The sequence below is a fragment of the Lactuca sativa genome, chromosome 5 (genome assembly GCF_002870075.4).
Source record: "Lactuca sativa cultivar Salinas chromosome 5, Lsat_Salinas_v11, whole genome shotgun sequence".
NCBI classification, from domain to species: domain Eukaryota; kingdom Viridiplantae; phylum Streptophyta; class Magnoliopsida; order Asterales; family Asteraceae; genus Lactuca; species Lactuca sativa.
The window spans coordinates 53,322,764-53,343,366 of NC_056627.2; the positions used below are offsets into that span (position 1 = coordinate 53,322,764).

The window sequence follows — 20,603 nt, forward strand, 5'->3', positions numbered from 1 at the left end:
TTATCTAAGCTTATACACCTTTCCTTTAGATAGCTCATATGTGTGTCTAAACAATTCGAATCATGGAAAGGGATACCGTAACCATAATCGAATTCGAGAATTCAATTATCACAATCACTATCTTCTTAAAATCTCTTTTAGTGAAAGTATTTCCTCACAGTCATTTTCATGAAGGAGGGAATCTTATGACACTTAGATTTTAGTGGTGTATGTGTTCCTATTCATGTGAATTTGTCAAAACCAAAGTTTACGACAAATTCAAACTCATATGGACCGAACTTTCTCAATCTTGATTTCTTGCCTTATCGTAACACGGCTGCCCACCATGTCTTCCAAGTAGTCAAGCAGCTCACCCTTTCCTATCAATGTAATTTTTCATTGATCAAGGTTCTTGCCTTTTATGCCTTCAAATGAGAACTCATAGAACTCACATGCATAATTAACTCAATTGGAACGGCACAGAAACAAGATAGTTTCAACACGATAGGTTGTAAACCTCAACTCGTGTGCTAGTGATGATCAATAAGGTTTATTAAGACTCCCACTGACTCCTTGACATATAAGATTCTTTTGTCAATGAACATTTCTTGACAAACGAATATTCAAGAGTTAGTGTAGTTTTTATCAAGACAAAACATTTCATAAAATTGGTCCTAGTTGGTCTTTGTCTTATCCAAGACATCACAACTTTCCAATTTCAAATGTACGAAAATAAGAAAATCCTTTTTCCAAATTCTACACTTGATGAATGTTAAAAACCTTCTTGAGACTTGTCACTCAATGTCATAATCTTAACTCTAAGACTTGTTTTTGGAACGAAGTATGATTGACTTCTTGATTTAACCATTTCTTCAATTCCTGATTCCTCTTTCTTAGACATACAATTGCACAAAGATTCATTTAGAGGATCAATTAAGATATGGTTCTTAATCATTAAGACCTATCATAAAGCATAAAAGGTACTCTCCATTCTTCTTAGAATAGAGAAACATTTATCTTTCTGCCTACTTGATTCTTCTTATTCGTTCTGCTATTGATTTAAACCTTTTCAATCAATTCAGAATTACACTTAATCTTGTAAGTATAATCATATTTACTAAACCTTTAGTAAACCATGACGAATGTCTTGTTACTCTTGTGGTGGACTTGATCAACACACAACTTTGTGTACTCGATCTCCTAGTCCTTCACTTGACACTTGTCAACGAATTAGTCTAATTTCCAAATATGAAATTTCTCATTCATCGTGCAACCAAGTTGCATGATTCCAAGTGTCTGTCCAACTGAAACTTGGCCGATGAGAAACTTTCCCTATTTGGTAAATTCTTGACCTTTCCACAAATAACATGATTAAGAATCACATCCATTTGTTGTAGAAATATGCAAGCATCAATTTTTTCATATCGATTTCATTGCAAGGAAATAAATAAATAAATACGTCAAACAAACTTTATTTTATTCATAACAGCAGCGGAAAACATTTGTCCTTACACTGCAAAATCAACTGAAAAACTATGTAATCAAATATTCCCAACAATTCTATCATAACTTTCTAAGCTCAAAATCTAATCTTCAAGTCCATGCGATCGAGATCCATTTCTTTGTGATTAGACTCATTTTGCTTTTTCATCAAGCTTCCTCTCTTTTCATTGATCCTGCAAAACATTCAAATGCAATCTTATCACATTATATATTAAGAATCAATGAATATGAACTTAATGGAGTTAGATAGTGGATTTTACCTGAAGCACAGCCATACTCTTTGACTCTCCCATCTTCTGGACTCTTCAGGCTCTTAGGGAAGACTTGTATTCAACGCCCTTTCTCTTGGCAGCAAACGCAGGTCAGTTCTACTAGAACGCCCTCGGAAGCATGGTTGGTTGACTTTCCCAACAAATACGCTCCATTGCTTAGCCAAATGATTTTTGATTCAGCAGCAATGAGCATGTAAGTTAAGTCAATGAGGCTTGCGTCATGATCCATCATATAATACTTTCTTTTGAACTCATTATATGATTCGGGAAGTGACTGAAGAACCCAATTCATAGCCAACTTATCCGGGAATGACGCACCCAACATTTTCAACCTATCGATGTGTGATTTCATTCCTAGAACGTGGGCACACACAGGTTTACCATCTTCATGTTTCATTTCCAATAGGGCTTTAGTGACATTGAATCTTTCAATTCTTCGATCTTGTGGGTTAGGGAGAATAACGGGACGAGGTGGAGGAAGTGAAGCATGATTTCTTGTTCCTCGATCGAATCGTGGAATATCATCTTCACGTGGAATGCTTGTTCCACGGGATTTGGGAAGACCATAGTTGTCGAACTTTGACATCTACAAAACGGGAGGAAACAAATTCAAGTTAGTTGATCGATTGAGTCCTTAATAAATCACCCAAATGAGATATTAAGGCTAGGACCCAACACAATATTCCACAACTCAGGAGAGGGATGCCGTAACCCAAATTACAAAACATTAAAGGTAAGTGAAGTACGATTCACTAATTTTCCACCATGAAAAACGAAAAATAGATTAAGTCTTAAATGTATTGAAAACTCCTAGATCCTTTGAGATTCATTGAAACTTTTCAATGGCATGTTTAAATCTCGATATTGATGGGTTTTGAGCATTCTAACACTTCCTAAGTGTACATGCAACCCTAATAACATTGGATCTATGTTTGTCTAATTATCATGCAAAGTTGAATTCCAAGGTTATATTCCTATCTAGCATACATGGGGAACAATTTCTAACTTGAATGAAAGATAGAATAACTTACCTTGTTGTTGCTTATGTTCCTTGAAACCTTGTGAGCCTAGCACCCCAACTGTGATACCTCAATCACACAACACCAAATGCTCTTGGAAATACTTTTGAGAGAATACACACTACTTGAAATCGGCCTAGCCCTCTTGTTTCTTATGTGTAACCGATTTTGGTGGAGAATGGGACTTTTATATAGTGTTGACACATCTAGGGTTACACCATGTAAACCCTAATGTGTCATGACTCTTCATTTCCATGACCCATGGGTTTGTAACTCCCATGGAGCATCCATGGAGCATCCTATGGGTAGAACCCAACTTGATAATCCATGGAGCCTCTTAGCCCACTATACAAGATATGAATGATTTACATAATCAACCCATATATTTAATTAGTTATCTTTTGATCACTTAATTAATTCCAAATTAATTCTTTGATCAAACTAATCAAATAATATTATTAATATATTAGAACTTATAATATATTAATAATCTCCAAGTGTTATTCCTCTCTTTTAGTCTATCCAATTGCATGGTGCCATGCAACCCAAATGGACCATGCCGGGTCGGGTCAAGTACTTACCCGAAATAGTTATGGACTTAGACACCTTATCCAACTGTCTCCCACTTGGATAAGTCTAATAACTATAACTCCAGTACTTCAGGAACCGACCGGCAATCGTAGCTCTTTCAAGATCTCTCGGAACTGAGAAGATGTTGATACGCCATTTAAGATAAGTGATCATATAATCCTCTGTTCTAGATATCAACCGGACAAATACATGGAACAATGTCTTACTTATTGTCCAACAGTTTGTTTCCCAATTTCCGATTTGTTTGACAAAGAACTTAATTGAACACATCAACTTAGTTCTGACCGGGCCCGATACATAGGTCAAAACAAAATCATCGAAGGGCCCGGATATCAGCTTCTAATCCAAGAAGGAACAGATAAACTTCGACTCATATGTTTATTCTACCACTCATTGAATTATACACAAAAGCACGTTTTATAACATCGAGTTACCAATGCGTTTTCGTACAATCAATGCATAACCAACTTGTATGTAACAAATCATATCTCTAGGTTTGAAGACTTATATGATATTACCGTCTCACGATCACTCGAGATAAATTCCATGAAGTGATTCTAGTGAGCGTGGGTTGAGTCCAATGCTCAGAACTTATGAGCACTCATGATTTTTGTAGCCTTGTCCAACACCTTAGACCTCTGCAACCAATCATGACAGTCTTGATTCATACCTACTTCCGACATATGACCGACTGTGGAGGTTTGAATAATATGTTATACCAAACAAAATTATTCTGGAAGTCAAAACATGCAAAAGAAATATAGTAAACGATCGACAAGAGATAGCAACACTTTACTCATAAATAAAACACCTTTTATTCATCATCTAATGTCAATTACACTTTACAAATTTCTAGGTTATCTAACTACTAAATCTAATATCATCCTTCAGCCCTATGCTCCGAGCATGCTGGAGATGCTTAACCCGAGTCAGTCCCTTCGTGAGGGGATCTGCTGGGTTCTCATCCGATGATACCCTCTTTGCCATGAGGAGTCCTTCTTCTATCCGATGTCTGATAAAATGGTATTTTCTGTCGATGTGTCTGGATCTCCTGTGATCCCTTGGTTCCTTGGCTAAGGCAACAGCACTTTCACTATCACAGAAAATTTCCATTGGCTCTTTTATAGCTGGTACAACTCCAAGGTCTCCAATGAAGTTCTTCAGCCATATCGCCTCCTTTGCCGCCTCGCTAGCTGCAATATACTCTGATTCACAAGTTGAATAAGCCACTGTCTCTTTCTTGGAACTCTTCCAAGAAATTGCTCCTCCATTTAGGGTAAAGACCCAGCCCGACTGAGAGCGGAAATTATCCCTATCAGTCTGGAAGCTAGCATCACTATACCCTACAACTCTCAAGTCATCACTCCCACCGAGGGTAAGGACCCAGTCCTTAGTCCTCCGTAGGTACTTGAGGATATTCTTTACCGCAGTTCAGTGTGCCTTGCCAGGGTTTGCCTGATACCTGCTAACCATACTCAGGGCAAAGGCTACATCAGGTCGAGTACACATCATAGCATACATGATCGATCCTACTGCCGAAGCATAAGGTATTCGACTCATTTCTGCTATCTCAGCCTCAGTTCTAGGGCTTTGTGTCTTACTCAATCTGGTGTTACTCTGGATGGGTAACTCTCCTTTCTTGGAGTCCTGCATGCTGAATCTCTTCAGCACCTTATCCAAGTAGGTACTCTGACTAAGTCCAATTAGTCTTTTACTCCGATCTCTCAAGATCCTTATCCCTAGAATATAGGCAGCTTCTCCTAGGTCCTTCATAGAGAAACACTTCCCAAGCCAGGACTTAACTTCCTGCAGAGTTGGGATGTCATTTCCTATGAGTAGTATGTCATCCACATACAATACCAAAAAGCTAACTATACTCCCACTAGCCTTGACATACACGCAAGACTCATCTTCACTCCTGGAAAAGCCAAATTCCTTGACCTTTTCATCAAAGCAAAGATTCCATCTGCGAGGTGCTTGCTTCAATCCATAAATGGATTTCTCAAGCTTACACACTCTATTAGGGTACTCGTTGCTGACAAAACCCTCTGGCTGACTCATGTAAACATCTTCAGCCAACTTTCCATTAAGGAAAGCAGTTTTGACATCCATTTGCCATATTTCATAGTCATGAAATGCAGCTATGGCTAACAGAACCCGAATAGACATAATCTTGGCTACCGGAGAAAAGGTCTCATCATAATCCACTCCAGGAATTTGAGAGAAGCCCTTTGCAACCAGTCTAGCCTTATAAGTGTGTACTTTACCATCCATGTCGGTCTTCTTCTTGAAGACCCATTTGCACCCTACTGTCTTACGACCTGGTACATTCTCAACCAAGTTCCAAACTTGATTGTCATACATGGATTGTATTTCACTGTCCATTGCCTCTTTCCGCTTGGCTGACTCAGAGCCTGCCATGGCTTCCGCGTAACTGCTAGGTTCATCCAGACCTATCAGTGTCTCATCACTGATAAGTGTATCCCCTTTCTGCAGTAATATGGAATCCATAGTAATGCTCAGGAGCATTCCTAACCCTTGTGGACCGCCTCAGAGGTACAGCCTTGTCAATTGGCTCAACAGGAGTTTCCTCCTCAAGTTGAGTGCTAGGGTTTGAAGTTCCTTCACCGCTTGACTCTTGAATTTATTCAAGATCAACTTGCCTCCCACTGTTTCCTTGGCTTATAAACTCTCTCTCTCTAAAGAAAGCCCTCCTAGCTACAAAAACCACATTTTCACTAGGTCTGTAGAAGAGGTAACCAAAGGATTGCTGTGGGTAGCTGATGAAAATACACCTCTCGCTTCGGGGTTCGAGCTTATCATGAGTCTCGCGTCTCACGAAAGCCTCGCAACCCCAAATCTTGATGTGGTCTAGTTTGGGTACTTTACCAGTCCACATCTCGTGAGGAGTTTTAGCAACTTTCTTTGTAGGGACTAGATTAAGGATATGGGCGGCAGTCTCTAAGGCATACCCCCAAAATGAGATTGGTAGCGAAGCTCGACTCATCATGGAACGAACCATATCCAACAAGGTTCGATTACGCTTCTCAGCCACACCATTCAACTGGGGTGTCCTGGGAGGTGTCAATTGTGAGACTATCCCACATTCCCTTAGATAGTCAAGGAACTCTGAACTAAGACACTCACCACCACGATCGGATCGAATCATCTTAATGTTCATGCCTAATTGATTCTCGACTTCCTGTTTAAATTCCTTAAACCTTTCGAAAGTCTCTGACTTATGCTTGATCAAGTAGACATATCCATATCTACTGTAATCATCAGTAAAAGTCAAATAATAACGATTAGCATCCCTTGTGGCATGTTTGAATGGTCCACACACATCCGTGTGTACAATGTCCAAAAAACCTTCACCCCTCTCACACGAGCTTGTGAAGGGTGACTTTGTCATTTTTCCAAGTAAGCATGATTCGCAACTATCATCTGACTTTAGGTCAAATGACTCCAAGACTCCATCCTTATGGAGTTGGCCTATGCGTTTCTTGCTTATATGTCCAAGACGACAATGCCATAATGACGCTTTATCCAAGTTATTATTATTAACAGAATCAATACACAATACATTATTTCCTAAGTTATCAACCACAGATACTGTTTCATACACGCCATCACAAGGTAATGCTTTAAAATAAAGAACATTATTAAAGAAAGCATTAATCGAACCAACTTCATTATCAAATGAAAAGGTGAAACCTTGTTTATATAATGCATGAAAGGAAATAATATTTCTTGCCATTTCTGGCGAATAACAACACTTATTCAAATCTAAACTAAACCCACTACTTAACGATAAAGTATTAACTCCAATCTTGGTGACAGGTAAAGCTTTCCTATTCCCCATGATCAAGTTTATTCTTCCTCGCTCCACATTCTCACTTCTTCTTAGTCCCTGCAAGTCACAACAAATATGAATACCACAACCGGTATCAAGGACCCAAGATTTAGAATGGGGTGAGTTATTAGAAATGATAGTGTAAATACCTGCATGGTTGGGTTTAATATTCCCATCCTTCACATCTTGCTGGTATTTTGGGCAGTTCCGCTTCCAATGTAATTTTTCATGGCAATAGAAGCATTCAGCCTCTTTTGGGTCAGAAGAAGGAGTGACGAAACCTTTCTTGGTTCCACTTGAAGAAGAGCCATCAAGGGTCCGAGCCTTGGTACCCTTAGAAGAGCTCTTTCTCTTCTTCCCTCAACTTTTCCCGATTGCCAAAACCGGAGTAGAATTTGGAGTAGGAGTGTTAACAACCGACTTCCCCTTAAGACCTGTTTCTGCGGTCTTGAGAAGTCCCTGAAGTTTGCTGAGTGTGACCTCTTCCTTATTCATGTGATATGTCATGCGGAATTGATCATAGCACGATGGTAAGGAGTGCAAAATGATATCTATTGCAAGCTCCTCAGGGAAGTTCACATTAAGCTTCAGCAATCGATCCACATACCTTTGCATTTTTTGCATGTGGCTCGTGACGGATTGCCCGTCCTTCATCATGGTTGTTATCATGAAGCAGATGATTTCATACCTCTCTTGTCGTGCACTTTGATGGTATCTTTCCATCTGATCTTGGTGCATTTCATAAGGGTAGAAATCCTCATAAGACTTTTGGAGTTCTGCTGTCATCGTGGCCATCATGATGCATGCCACTTTCGTAGCATCCCTTTCATGTGCCTGAAAGTCAGCGATCTCCTGAGGAGTTGTAGTGGTCTCATCAATCTCCTTAAGCTCCTTGTCAAGGACATATTCTTTGTCCTCGTAGCGGGTAATCATCCTGATGTTTCTGATCCACTCATTGAAGTTGGATCCATCAAAAGTGACTTTCCCACACAAGTTCATAAGGGTAAAGGAGCCATTTGGGTTAGAGCCAGAAGCAACATTGTTTGAAGACATCTGAAGGAAAAGGACAAGATTAGTTTAGATATTTAGAGAGTCCTTAATAAAACACCCAAATGTAATATTAAGGCTAGGACCCAATCACAATATATTATAACTTAGAAGAGGTATGCCATAATCTAAGCTATAACATATTTGAAAGGTAGGTGAATGACGATTCACCAATTTCCACCACGAAAACCGAAATATTAAATATTAGGTTTTTGATTGGTTCTTAGAAATTCCTAGATTCTTTGAGATTCAATGAAGTTTTCAAAGGCATGTTTCAATCTCGAGTGTGCCCTCCAAGTTTTGTGACTGGGATACCGAGGATCACAAAACGAGGTGTGAAGTAACCATGCAAATCACTTGGTACCCTTAAAGTTTATCACTCAATCGATGTGCCGATAAACCACACACGCTCCACCGATACTATAATAAACTTTAAGTAACCCTTTACCTACCTTGTTAAGTCCAAGTTAGTGTGCCGGTTAACCACACACGCTCCACCAACGACTTAAACAAAGTGTAAAGTGTAATTTCATGGATTAGCACCTTATTTACATTTTTCCTAAAGTAACTAAGATTGGGAATTTAATAAAACATTTAGTTACTTTATAATATTCATCATACTTTTAGTGAGAATTTATAAGTCCTTGTCTTACCAGTTCGGCTAACGACCCTCCACCGGTTAAGCAAGCGGTGGGTGAGAGTGGACACCCATTAAGTTGCCATTTTATAGGCAACAACCTTATACCCACCTTATAGACCGGCTTCGTGAATGAGGCGTACTAGCGGTAAGACGACTTTGTTCTTATACATATATATATATATATATATATATATATATATATATATATATATATATATATAATTATTAAATCATAATAATATAAGTATAAGGGTTGAATTTTAACTTTTAAAATTCTAAGGGTTGGAGCTAAAGTTTTTAACATGACTTTACTTGTTCCAAAACTTGAGGGAAAGTTTTGTAAACTTTCAAAACTTTTCATTTCTTGTAACTTATGAGTTTATTAGAGTAATAAAATGAAGACTCTTCATTTTTCTAACTCTTGTGTTCTTTTAATGGTTTTAACTCAAGTGACTTTTGGTTTTACATAACTTGAGGACAAGTTATGGACTCCATTAAAACACATTATGATCAAGAATTAAACTACCACATAGGTTACAAATAATTCCTATGATCATCTAAACATCATAAGATCAAGAACATGAACATGAACACTTTCATGAATCAAAACTACACTTAAAACTTTGTAATTTTGATAACTAGTTGTTGTAAATGGAATAACAAAGACATTACACCATCTAAAACAAGTTTTCAAGTACCAAAACACTTTAGGGTAATGTTTCTAGTCCATTTCCAGCAACTAAAGTCGAAAATCTGCACTCTGTGGCTCCTACTCGCTGAGTGCATGAACCTAATCGGCGAGTAGGTTGAAGATACAAGTGAACTCGGCGAGTCTCCCCATGAACTCTGCGAGTTCATCAGGTAGACAGCAAGTTTTTCGACTTTTTTTCAACTTTTAAGCACAAATAACAAACAAACAAGCCTAGGCTCTGATACCACTGATGGGTTTTGAGTATTCTAACACTTCCTAAGTGTACATGCAACCCTAATAACCTTGGATCTATGTTTGTCTAATTATCATGCAAAGTTGAATTCCAAGGTTATATTCCTATCTAGCATACATGGGGAACAATTTCTAACTTGAATGAAAGATAGAATAACTTACCTTGTTGTTGCTTATGTTCCTTGAAACCTTGTGAGCCTAGCACCCCAAGTGTGATGCCTCAAATGCTTCACACAACACCAAATGCTCTTGGAAAGACTTTTGAGATAATACACACTACTTGAAATCGGCCTAGCCCTCTTGTTTCTTATGTGTAACCGATTTTGGTGGAGAATGGGACTCTTATACTTGTTATGTGTTTATGAGTACTGAATGCTAGATTAGGGCTAAGGATCTTGGAAAATGCATTGTATGCCTGTTATGTGTTTATGAGAACTGTGTGCTAGATTAGGCCTAAGGATCTAAGAAGGATGCCATATATGCCTGCTATATGAGGTCATTGAACCGTATGTTAGAGCTGTTAGTTAGTAGTAAGATAGCCTGATTAGGTTATGCTCGACTTGGTTACTCAATGCACGAATGATTCTTGCTTTGTGCTAAAGGGGTTCTGGCTAACTTTAACTAACTAGTAAGTGAATATGTAACAGTATTCACGAGCTAGTTATGGAAAGGGGGTAGGGACTCCTAGTACAGCTGATGGCGGAGAGTAGGTCGGAGGGTGCCCTAGGAAAGCCTAGGATGAGATTGGTTGGAGAGGGATAATGGTTAAGGGACTTGGTGAAGTTGAGGAAATCCTTGTGGAAAGTACAGATAGATGTGAAAGATAGTATGGGCCCGTACTACTGAAAAAAGAGGATTCGTACTCGAGTCAAGGAGGCCCAAGATGGAACCAAGAAACTTGGGAAGTGTGACACCTCTCAAAAGTATGTATGATCCTGACGTCTATGTGTTTTATTTTCAGTATGTGTGACATCCCCATTCTTACGGTCAGAAAAGACCGATTTTGTTTATGCTTTATGAAAATCAGAGTACGTCTTTTAATAAAAATGTTGCGGAATTTGTTCCCAGAAAAACACGATAAATACGTTATCAAGGCATTTCTGAAGAAACGTATTTTATTCATTTTAAAACATTTGGGATGTGTCATCGTCAATACAGAAACATAGGCATAAACAAAAGTTACATTCATTTACACAATTTATTTATAACTCCTTAATCTCTCAGTGTAATGTAACTTCATATCGACACCTGTGATATAAATAAGTTGAGTGGGTCAGGTTGGGAAACCTGTTGAGTACATAGGGTTTTCAACCCACAATAATATAATTATTATGCTTAAACAATCAAAAAATCATCCCAATTACCCATCCCCATTATCTTCTTTACTCTGAAGGATTTATCCTAAGATTCATCTGTCTTGCATTCGTTTATTCCGAAGTCCCTTGCTTCCAGGGTGATAGGACTGGCACTAAATCCAAAGCTTCTAATGCTCATCCGTAAAGCACTAATTCCATAGCTGCTATAGTTTATTCATTGGGTACTAAATCCTTAGCTACCAGTGTTTATGTAATAGGTACTAAGTCCATAGCTACCAGTGTTTATCTAATAGGTACTAAGTCCATAGCTACCAATTCCTAACAGGTACTAAGCCCATAGCTACCAGTGTTTGTCCAATAATCACTAAGTCTATAGGTGCCGATGTTATTTATTAGGCACTAAGTCTATAGCTGCCAATGTTTACTCACATCAGCTTTTATCTCTCATCATTCATCTACCCATGTCATACCCAACATATTTGTATATATCAAATACGTATACAGTTTAAATCATTTAAAACATTTATAAAAACATTCATCCTACATAGACAACAAGTATTCAGATAATATGCACACGTAGCATGTAGTTTATATAAAATACTTCATATCTATGTGTATGATGAAAGTAACTATGCACTCACCTGAAAAGGTGGTGATTCTGTCCCTGAACAGCGCTTCGTTATCTCAAAACAATTATCCCTCGATAAAACCTAGTATCAATACCACTAGGGTTTAGTCTAACGCTAACCGCGACTAATTAATAGTCTAGCTATTATTATTATTATTATTATATAAGAGTTAAACAAAGTTCTATATAACTCATAATAATAGCCCAAATAATTATCTTAAGGATCTAATAACATTACCATAATTATTTAAAAGCTATATTAAAAATTTCGTATCCATAGCTCACTTACAACGGGTTTTCTTAAAAACCGGGCTTTGCTCGGAGCAGCGTTTCTGAACCGAAAGACCCTTTTTCTCGGGACTCCGGGAGCCTCGGTGCTTCCCTCGGGTGCTAGGGGTTTTACCAAGGGTTTAGGGGGGTTTGGAACTTTAGAGAGAGAAAGTAGTGAGAGAAAGAAGAGGTTTGGAGTGAGGACCTCGGTAGCCTTCGCACTCCCTTTTATAGGCACAACCTTCGGACTGCGCTGCCCGTTCGGAAGAGCTACGCTGGGCGTAGCTTCGAAAAAGGTTGCAAGGAGGCAGAATCTGGGAGGTGCGACATGGTGCTTGTTGGGTCGAGGAGTGTGAGGCATATGCGGCGCGTTCCAAGCTTCATACGCAGGGCATAATGCGAGGGCTGCGTGTCGTGATCCGAAGTGAGTTCTTTGATCAGCATCGGACGGCTGGGACTCAGCCACGTCATCATTATTGCATAAGACTTCGTAAATCCAAGTGCAAACTTTAAAAATTCGTAACTCTCGCGTATGAGCTCCATTTTTGACATTCTTTATATCCACGCGAAGGCGGGAACGTACTCTACAACTTTCATTTAGACTCTGTCGGCTAATTTTGACATTATTTTAAAAGTTATATTATTAACAGGCCGGGACAGGATTGGTCCGTTAAAAAATCATAACTTCTTCATCTGATGTCCATTTTTGTCTATCTTTTTATTGTTATGCTACAAATAATGAGGTCTTCGATTCTCGTTTAGGTTGTGTCGGCTAAAACCGCTCGATCTAATATTTGAATTTCGGGTTGTACACTACTAAGCCAAAACTTCGAAAAATCATAACTTCGTCATACGAAGTTAGATTATGGGCATTCTTTTTATGGAATCTCTTGGTTTAACGTATTCTATGACTTTTGTTTAGTTCTCTAAGGCTAAAAGTCGCTTCCCGGTGTCGTGCCGGTTCCGTCGCGAAACTTCGACATGTCATAACTTCTTCGTTATAACTCAGATTTCAGCGTTCTTTATATGTATGGAAACCTTGTGAAATATTCTACAATTTGGTTAAGATTATTTATTCAAAATAATCTTTTGTCAAAAAGTCGTTTTTGACTCGTATTATCTCTTAATTGACTAGCTCGGATCTACCGGCGTTACAATTATCTCCCCCTTAGGATGATTACGTCCCGAAATGACCAATGAAACAGGGCTTGTATAATGACTCCCTACGTTATCTCTTCATCCTAGGTAATAATCGTAATCTTCTATGTTCCTTCGAGTCTATCTCTTAGACTTATTGACTGCAAGCAGTACTTGATCGTGCACCTGCTCTCTATCTCAAGTTAGACTCCAAATTATGACCTATCATCATGTGATGCTCGTTTAGACTTAGGTCTCGTAGAGTCAAATTCCAGAATGGAATATACCTTCCTTCATGTTCTAATGTGTTATAATCACATCTCAACATGTATCACTTTTAGCTATCAACTCCTTTAACAACGAGTGCGATACTTCTATTGATCACTTCGATTATCTTTCACTTCAATCTTCTGGCTTAAGTCAGATGCTACGTCGAACTTGGTTCTCTGAACCACATAACATACTCATCGTAGTCGGACTCAATTCGATATGACCACTAGGGTCGGAATAACAACAATCTTCTTAGTCATTACTGAAACGATAGTAATGACATATTTGAATAAAATGGTATCAATTACTAGCTTCTTGGTAACCTTGTGACTTTCCCCAATCCAAGCGTGAGTCTTGTGCTTTCGGTAGTATATGCATCTACTACCTTTCACACCTACTCATACTCGTACCAAGTATTGTCTTGTAGTTATCCAAGTCACCATACAAGAAGATCACATAACAGTTTACAAAACGAAGGCTTTTATTATTTCTTGAAACGATTACATAGGTATTCAAGTTCATCCTGGACTATGCCTCTAATAGGCTACATCATATGGTTCTATCTCTTTGGCTACCTCATAACTCGATCTTCGGGTATGAATTCCTCATCCTTGGTTCCTCGCGTTGTTTTACGCTTCGTCGAGGATCATGTGGAATGCCCTTGGCCTTGGTGGCGTTTTTGGCCTTGCTGCCTCGTTTTTCTTTGGGCAGTCACTAGAAATATGCCCTTCTTTGTTACATCCATAGCACACCTTTCTGTTGGACGCACACATGCTGGCGTAATGCCCTATCTTTCCACATTTTTAGCAAGTCACCTCCTCACTACATTTCCCGAAGTGCTTCTTTTTACCCTTCTCGCACCACTTGGCTTCACCTCCTCCTCCTTCTTCAGTCTTTGAAAATTTCCTTTCTTTGTTGGATTTTGAAGATCCTTCATGTTTTCTTTTCTCACCAACTTCAGCTCTCTCCAGTCCCTTTTCCCTAATCTGGGTCTCAACATTCCTGGCTGCCCAGATGGCTCCTTTCAAAGTGGTTGCTTGCTTAATCATTAGTCCAAAGTCTGCTGGTAATCCATGGGCAAAGTTGTTGACCTTGGAGAGCTTATTTGGAACTAGGTAATGAACAAGCTTCATTTTCTCCATAAAACTTGCAGCATACTCGATAACACTCATCCTTCCCTTCTTTAGATAATGGAACTCATTGTTGATCTCTAGAAGATCCTGCACAGAGCAGTACTGCATCTTTAACTTCACCATAAAATCTTCCCATGACATCTTCCTTGCTTCTCCTTTGGGCATCGAATCGGCTAGTAGCTTCCACCAGCTTAGTACTCTATATTTCAATAGAGGAATCGCGAGAGCGGTCTTCTGCCTATTTCTACACTCGCAACTCTCAAACATCGTCTCCATCTCGAAGATCCAGTTCATGACTTCCATCGGCGTCGGGCTTCTGGATAGACTCGGTGGTTTGGATGCCATGAAATCCTTGTACTTGCATCCACATCCGTCATTTCCTTCATCCTGATTGTTTCGTCTAACTATCGATGGGTTGGCTTGACCAACCGTCCCACTATAGTTTCCTCCTTCTGACTACCCATCGTTCAGCTCGGGCTGTTCAATAGGAAACGTAAGTTCCTCTCCATTTTTTGAAGTAAACGCCTTGTTTCCTCCATTTGGTGATCCAACATTATCTGGATCATCGCTTGCACTCTAGCCATCGTTATTGGCTAAGGTGCTACTTCTTCGACAACAGGTATTTGTTGTATCACTGGAGGTTGAGGGGGTTGGTTCCTATTTCCATTTGCGTTTACGTTTCCGCTACGGGTCCTTGCCATCTTGATTTATACACCGAATAAGGTGAATTTAGATCTTTATTTAGGATTGATGTTTAAATAATCCTCCTCCCTCCGAAACGTTTATATGCTAGTTCTAATATCGTAGTCATACGTTTAAAATCCTAAACACATAAGGTTTCCAGATCCGGTCGGCAACAAACCATAGATTCGAATAAATAACAACATATAAGGTACAAAGCATTTAGCACGTAAAAGCAATTTAGGCATCATTGGTGCTTGTGTCTATTTATGTGTACTACCTAAATTTTATTAGACACACTCCTCACGATCATCGCTTAGCATTCTAAGTTTAAGTCTAGAAATAAGTCCATATTCCTAGTTCGCTAAAACTAATGCTCTGATACCAACTATGACATCCCCATTTTTAAGGCCAGAAAAGACCAATTTTGTTTATGCTTTATGAAAATCAGAGTACCTCTTTTAATAAAAATGTTGCGGAATTTGTTCCTAGAAAAACACGATAAATACGTTATCAAGGCATTTCCGAAGAAACATATTTTATTCATTTTAAAACATTTGGGATGTCATCGTCAATACAGAAACATAAGCATAAACAACAATTACATTCATTTACACTAGTGATTTATATCTCCTTAATCTCTCAGTGTAATGTAACTTCATATCGACACCTATGATATAAATAAGCTGAGTGGGTCAGGTTGGGAAACCCGGTGAGTACATAGGGTTTTCAACCCATAATAATATAATTATTATGTTTAACTAATCAAACAATCAACCTAATTACCCATCCCCATTATCTTCTTTACTCTTAAGGATCTATCCTAAGAGTCATCTATCCTGCATTCGTTTATTTCGAAGTCCCTTGCTTCCAGGGTTATAGGACTGGCACTAGATCCATAGCTGCCAATGCTCGTTCGTAAAGCACTAATTCCATAGCTTCTATAGTTTATTCATCGGGTACTAAATCCATATCTACCAGTGTTTATCTAATAGGTACTAAGTTAATAGCTACCAATTCCTAACCTGCACTAAGTCCATAGCTACAAGTGTTTGTCCAATAGGCACTAAGTCCATAGTTGCCGATGTTATTTATTAAGCACTAAGTCTATAGCTGCCAATGTTTACTCACATCATCTTTTATATCTCATCATTCATCTACCAATTTCATACCCAACATATTTGTACATATAAAATACGTATATAGTTTAAATCATTTAAAACATGTATAAAAACGTTCATCCAGCATAAACAACAAGTATTCAGATAATATGCACACATAGCACGTAGTTTATATAAAATATTTCATATCTATGTGTAAGATGAAAGTAACTATGCACTCACTTGAAAAGGTGGTGATTCTGCCCTCGAACAGTGCTTCGTTATCTCAAAACAATTATCCATCGATAAAACCTAGTATTAATACCACCAGGGTTTAGTCTAACGTTAACCGCGACTAATTAATAGTCTAGCTATTATTATTATTATTATTATTATTATTATTATTATTATTATTATTATTATATAAGAGTTAAACAACACTATATATAACTCATAATAATAGCCCAAATAATTATTTTTAGGATCTAATAAAATTACTATAATTATTTAAAAATTATATTAAAAATTACGTAGGTGTAGCTTGTAATGCCCGTATTTCTAGGCTAGGCATTAATGTTGACGTTATAGTCTAAGTTAACCTTTGTAACTCATTTTGAAGAAATGAAAAGGAATTATGTGAATATTATGTGAATTATGTGTTTTATGCTTAATTATTAGGGTTTAATTAATTAAAAATAAAAATGAGCATCAAAAATAAATATTATATAAAGCCGATATATATTAATATAGTTGTAGTGGTCGTGACAAGGATTAAGGATATATAAATAATACCAAAATCTTAGTTATAACGAAGAAGTTATGACTTGTCGATGTTTCTCGACAAAACCGGCACGGTGCCGAATGTCGAAAAAATTGAATTTTTGATAAACTACTTTTTAGCCTTAGTGATCTAAACGAAAGTCGTAGTGCTCGTTAAACCGAGAGTATGCATAAAAATAACGCCCATGTTTGACTTCGTATGAGGAAGTTATGATTTTTCGAAGTTTCAACTTAGCAGTAAACAGCTAAAAATGTGAATTTTAGATCGAGTGATTTTTAGCCGACATGCCTAAACGAGAATCGAAGGTCTCATCAATAGTAGCACAACAGTAATAAGACAGATGAAAACGGATGTCGGATGAAGAAGTTATGAATTTTTAACGGATTTCCTGTCCCGGTCTGTTAAAAATAATAATATAAAAAGTTAAAGTCAAAGTTAGCCAACGAAGTCTAAACGAGATTTGTAGAGCGTAATTTTACCTACGCGTGCATATAAAGAACGTCAAAAATAAATCTCGTATGTGAATGTTATGGATTTTAGAAGTTTTGGCGCGAAAATCGAGAAATATTGTCAAAACTGAGAAATCTCGCATACGTGGACTTCGGCCACGTGTCCTCGCCTCGCCTCGCCATCCAAAGTGGTCCAGTAGAAATGCGACGCGTACCCCTTTTCTCATGCATTCGAGCTTTGCAGGGTGCCACGGACCCCCCCTCATCGGACCCGGACTTCAGTCCAATTAGGAGCTGTCAGCGAGACCCTAGCATGCGCAACGCACGTGCGAGCCACCTGCGCCCCTTCGGATATGATGTCGTGTGGCTTCTTTCCAGCCGTCCGATTAGAAGTCTCCCCCTATAAATAGAAGGTTGCGAGTCTTCTCGGATACTTTTAATAATTTGTCCATTTTCACCCCTTTTTTCATATTTCTTTCATTTTAATATTCCCCGAAGCCCCGATATCGATTATAACCCCCAGAATACGCCAGGAAGTGCCCGAGAAGCTCGAGAAATTTATCTTTTCGGTTTCAAAGCTCGACACTCGCAGTGCCCGGTTTCTTAATAATACTCCCGGTTTTATTAGAAACGATCGTTTTAGGAAACAAATTGCTGCCCCATTTTCATTAAATCAAGTGAGTATGTAGTTACTTTCACCTTAGACATAGATATGAAGTATTTTATATAAAATACGTGCTGCGTGAATATATATTGTTTGTGTATTTGTTATGGATGTTGAAGGAATGATTTATACATGTTTTTAAATAATTTAAACTGTATATGTATTTTATCTACAAAAATGTTGGGTAAAACATGGGTAGATGAAATAGTGGGTGTGTGATGAAAGGTGAATTGGATAGATGAGAATATCAGTGATATAGATCATGAGTTGAGAGTGAGTGGTGAAATGAGATCATGAGTTGAGGGTGAGTGGTGAAATGTGAGAAAATCCCTTACCCAAACGTTGAAGGTGAGTGGTGAAATATGAGAAAAGCTCTTACCCAAACGTTGTCCCCCGTCATTCAGCAGAGTATAGATGATAACCATGGACTATTCTAGACGGTCTCTGGAACACTAGAAGTCCCGCAACCTGTAGGTGTGTGAACTATATGTTCATTTGTTGTACTCTAAAAACCCATTAACATGTATTGCAGGGGGGATTCCTTTGAATAATATTGTCGATAAATAAGAGCTATGGACTTAGCACATGTTGGATAAACCTTGGCAGCTATGGACTTAGTGCCTGTTGTATAAACCCTAGCGACGATGTGACTTCGTGCCAATTCCTTAGGATGAATCCTTAGGAAGGACTGATAGTTGATTCTTAGGGTAAACCCTTAAGAAATAAATAAGATAATGGGGTGGGGGTAATTTGGTTGATTGTTGATGTTTAAGCATAATAAAATTATTTGTTGTGCGTTGAAAACCGTATATGCTCACCAGGCTTCCAAGCCTGACCCACTCAGCTTTTTATATTATAGATTGTGGACCCCGAGCATAGTCGGATGATGATGATGAGTGATTTTGGATTATAGGCCACTAGTGGTAAATAACTGTTGTAAGCCTTATAATGTCTTGTTTATGCTTTTGATCTGTATCGGAACATGACATCCCGAGGTTTTGATATGAAATGAAACTATACAATTCTTAAAGAAAGGTTTTGATAAACTTTTATCATGTTTTGTTTTGGGGACCAATTCCGCAACATCTTTTAAAAGATTTCTCTGATTTTATTTTAAAAAGCATAAATTAAATCGGTCTTTTCTGGCCGAGAAATTAAGGAATGTCACAGTTGGTATCAGAGCATTAGTTTAAGCGAACTAAGAAATTGTAGGATTTCTAGACTAAAACTTAGAATGCTAAGTGATGATTGTGAGATGAGTGTCTACCAGATTTTAGACACAAGAACTAGTTTATTTTAGGAAAGATGGCTAAAATGCTTTTATGTGCTAAATGCTATATGTTTCCCATATATGCCATTATTTGTTCACATCTATGGTCTGTTGCCGATCGGATCTGGAAACCTTATGTGTGTAGGATTCTAAACGTATGACTACGATATTAGGACTAACAAATTAACATTTCGGAGTAATAACGAAGATTTAATGTCTATCGAAAATAAAGATCTAAATTCACCTACGATTGGTGTATAGATTGAAATGGCGAGTACACAAAGTGAATTCGGAAATGATAATCCGCAGCCTGAGCCAATCACGATGGTTGGGGTGTAGGCAATGGTGCGTACGATGTTGGATCAACAGATGGAAGAAACAAAACGTTTACTTCAACAAAGTAAGGATGGACTTACTATGCCAGTACGTCATGCATCTGTTCTTGAGGAAACTATCTCGATTGCTAAGTCTATTGATGAAATGATCAATGACAGGACCGCAAACAAGGTTGAAGTTGGCAAGAAGTGGAAATTTGAGGGGTCTCCAAGGCCCAACAAGAACAACATATTCTCAAAGTCTGGCAAAAGAGGAGGTAAAGGAAAATGGTGCGGGAAGTGCAAAAATAAACACTCTGAGAATTGTGACAGGAAGGTGAAGTGCTTTAGGTGTGGAGAAATTGGGCATTACGCCAATCAGTGTACGATTCTCAAGGGGGTGTGTTACGTATGTAAGGAAGAAGGCCATATTTCTAAGGACTGTCCGAAGAAAAATGAAGTAACAAGGCCAAGTGCACCGCCAATGCCAAGGGAATTTCAGAATATCGTTGACAAAGCAAATAACACCGCTAGGAAGTAGAAGTAAAGACTTGATACTCGAAGATCAAGTTATGAAGTAGTAATGTGAGTAATAACAAGTGGTTTAGCCTATTAGAGGCATAATATAGGGTAAAATTGAACCTTTATGTAATTGTTTCAAGGAAATAATATAAACCCTGGTTTTGTCATCTGATGAATTGAATGACTATGTGAAATTCTTGTATGGTGATTTGGAGAACTAC

The 20,603-nt window shown here is 38.2% G+C and overlaps 1 protein-coding gene across 1 annotated transcript; it reads left to right on the forward strand.

The window, feature by feature from the left end:
* The first annotated feature begins 19,888 nt into the window (after positions 1-19,888).
* Positions 19,889-20,401, forward strand: LOC111887261 (uncharacterized). Its single transcript, XM_023883421.2, has one exon. It carries the CDS (start codon positions 19,889-19,891, stop codon positions 20,399-20,401), a length of 513 nt encoding a protein of 170 aa, XP_023739189.2.
* Positions 20,402-20,603: the final 202 nt, after the last annotated feature.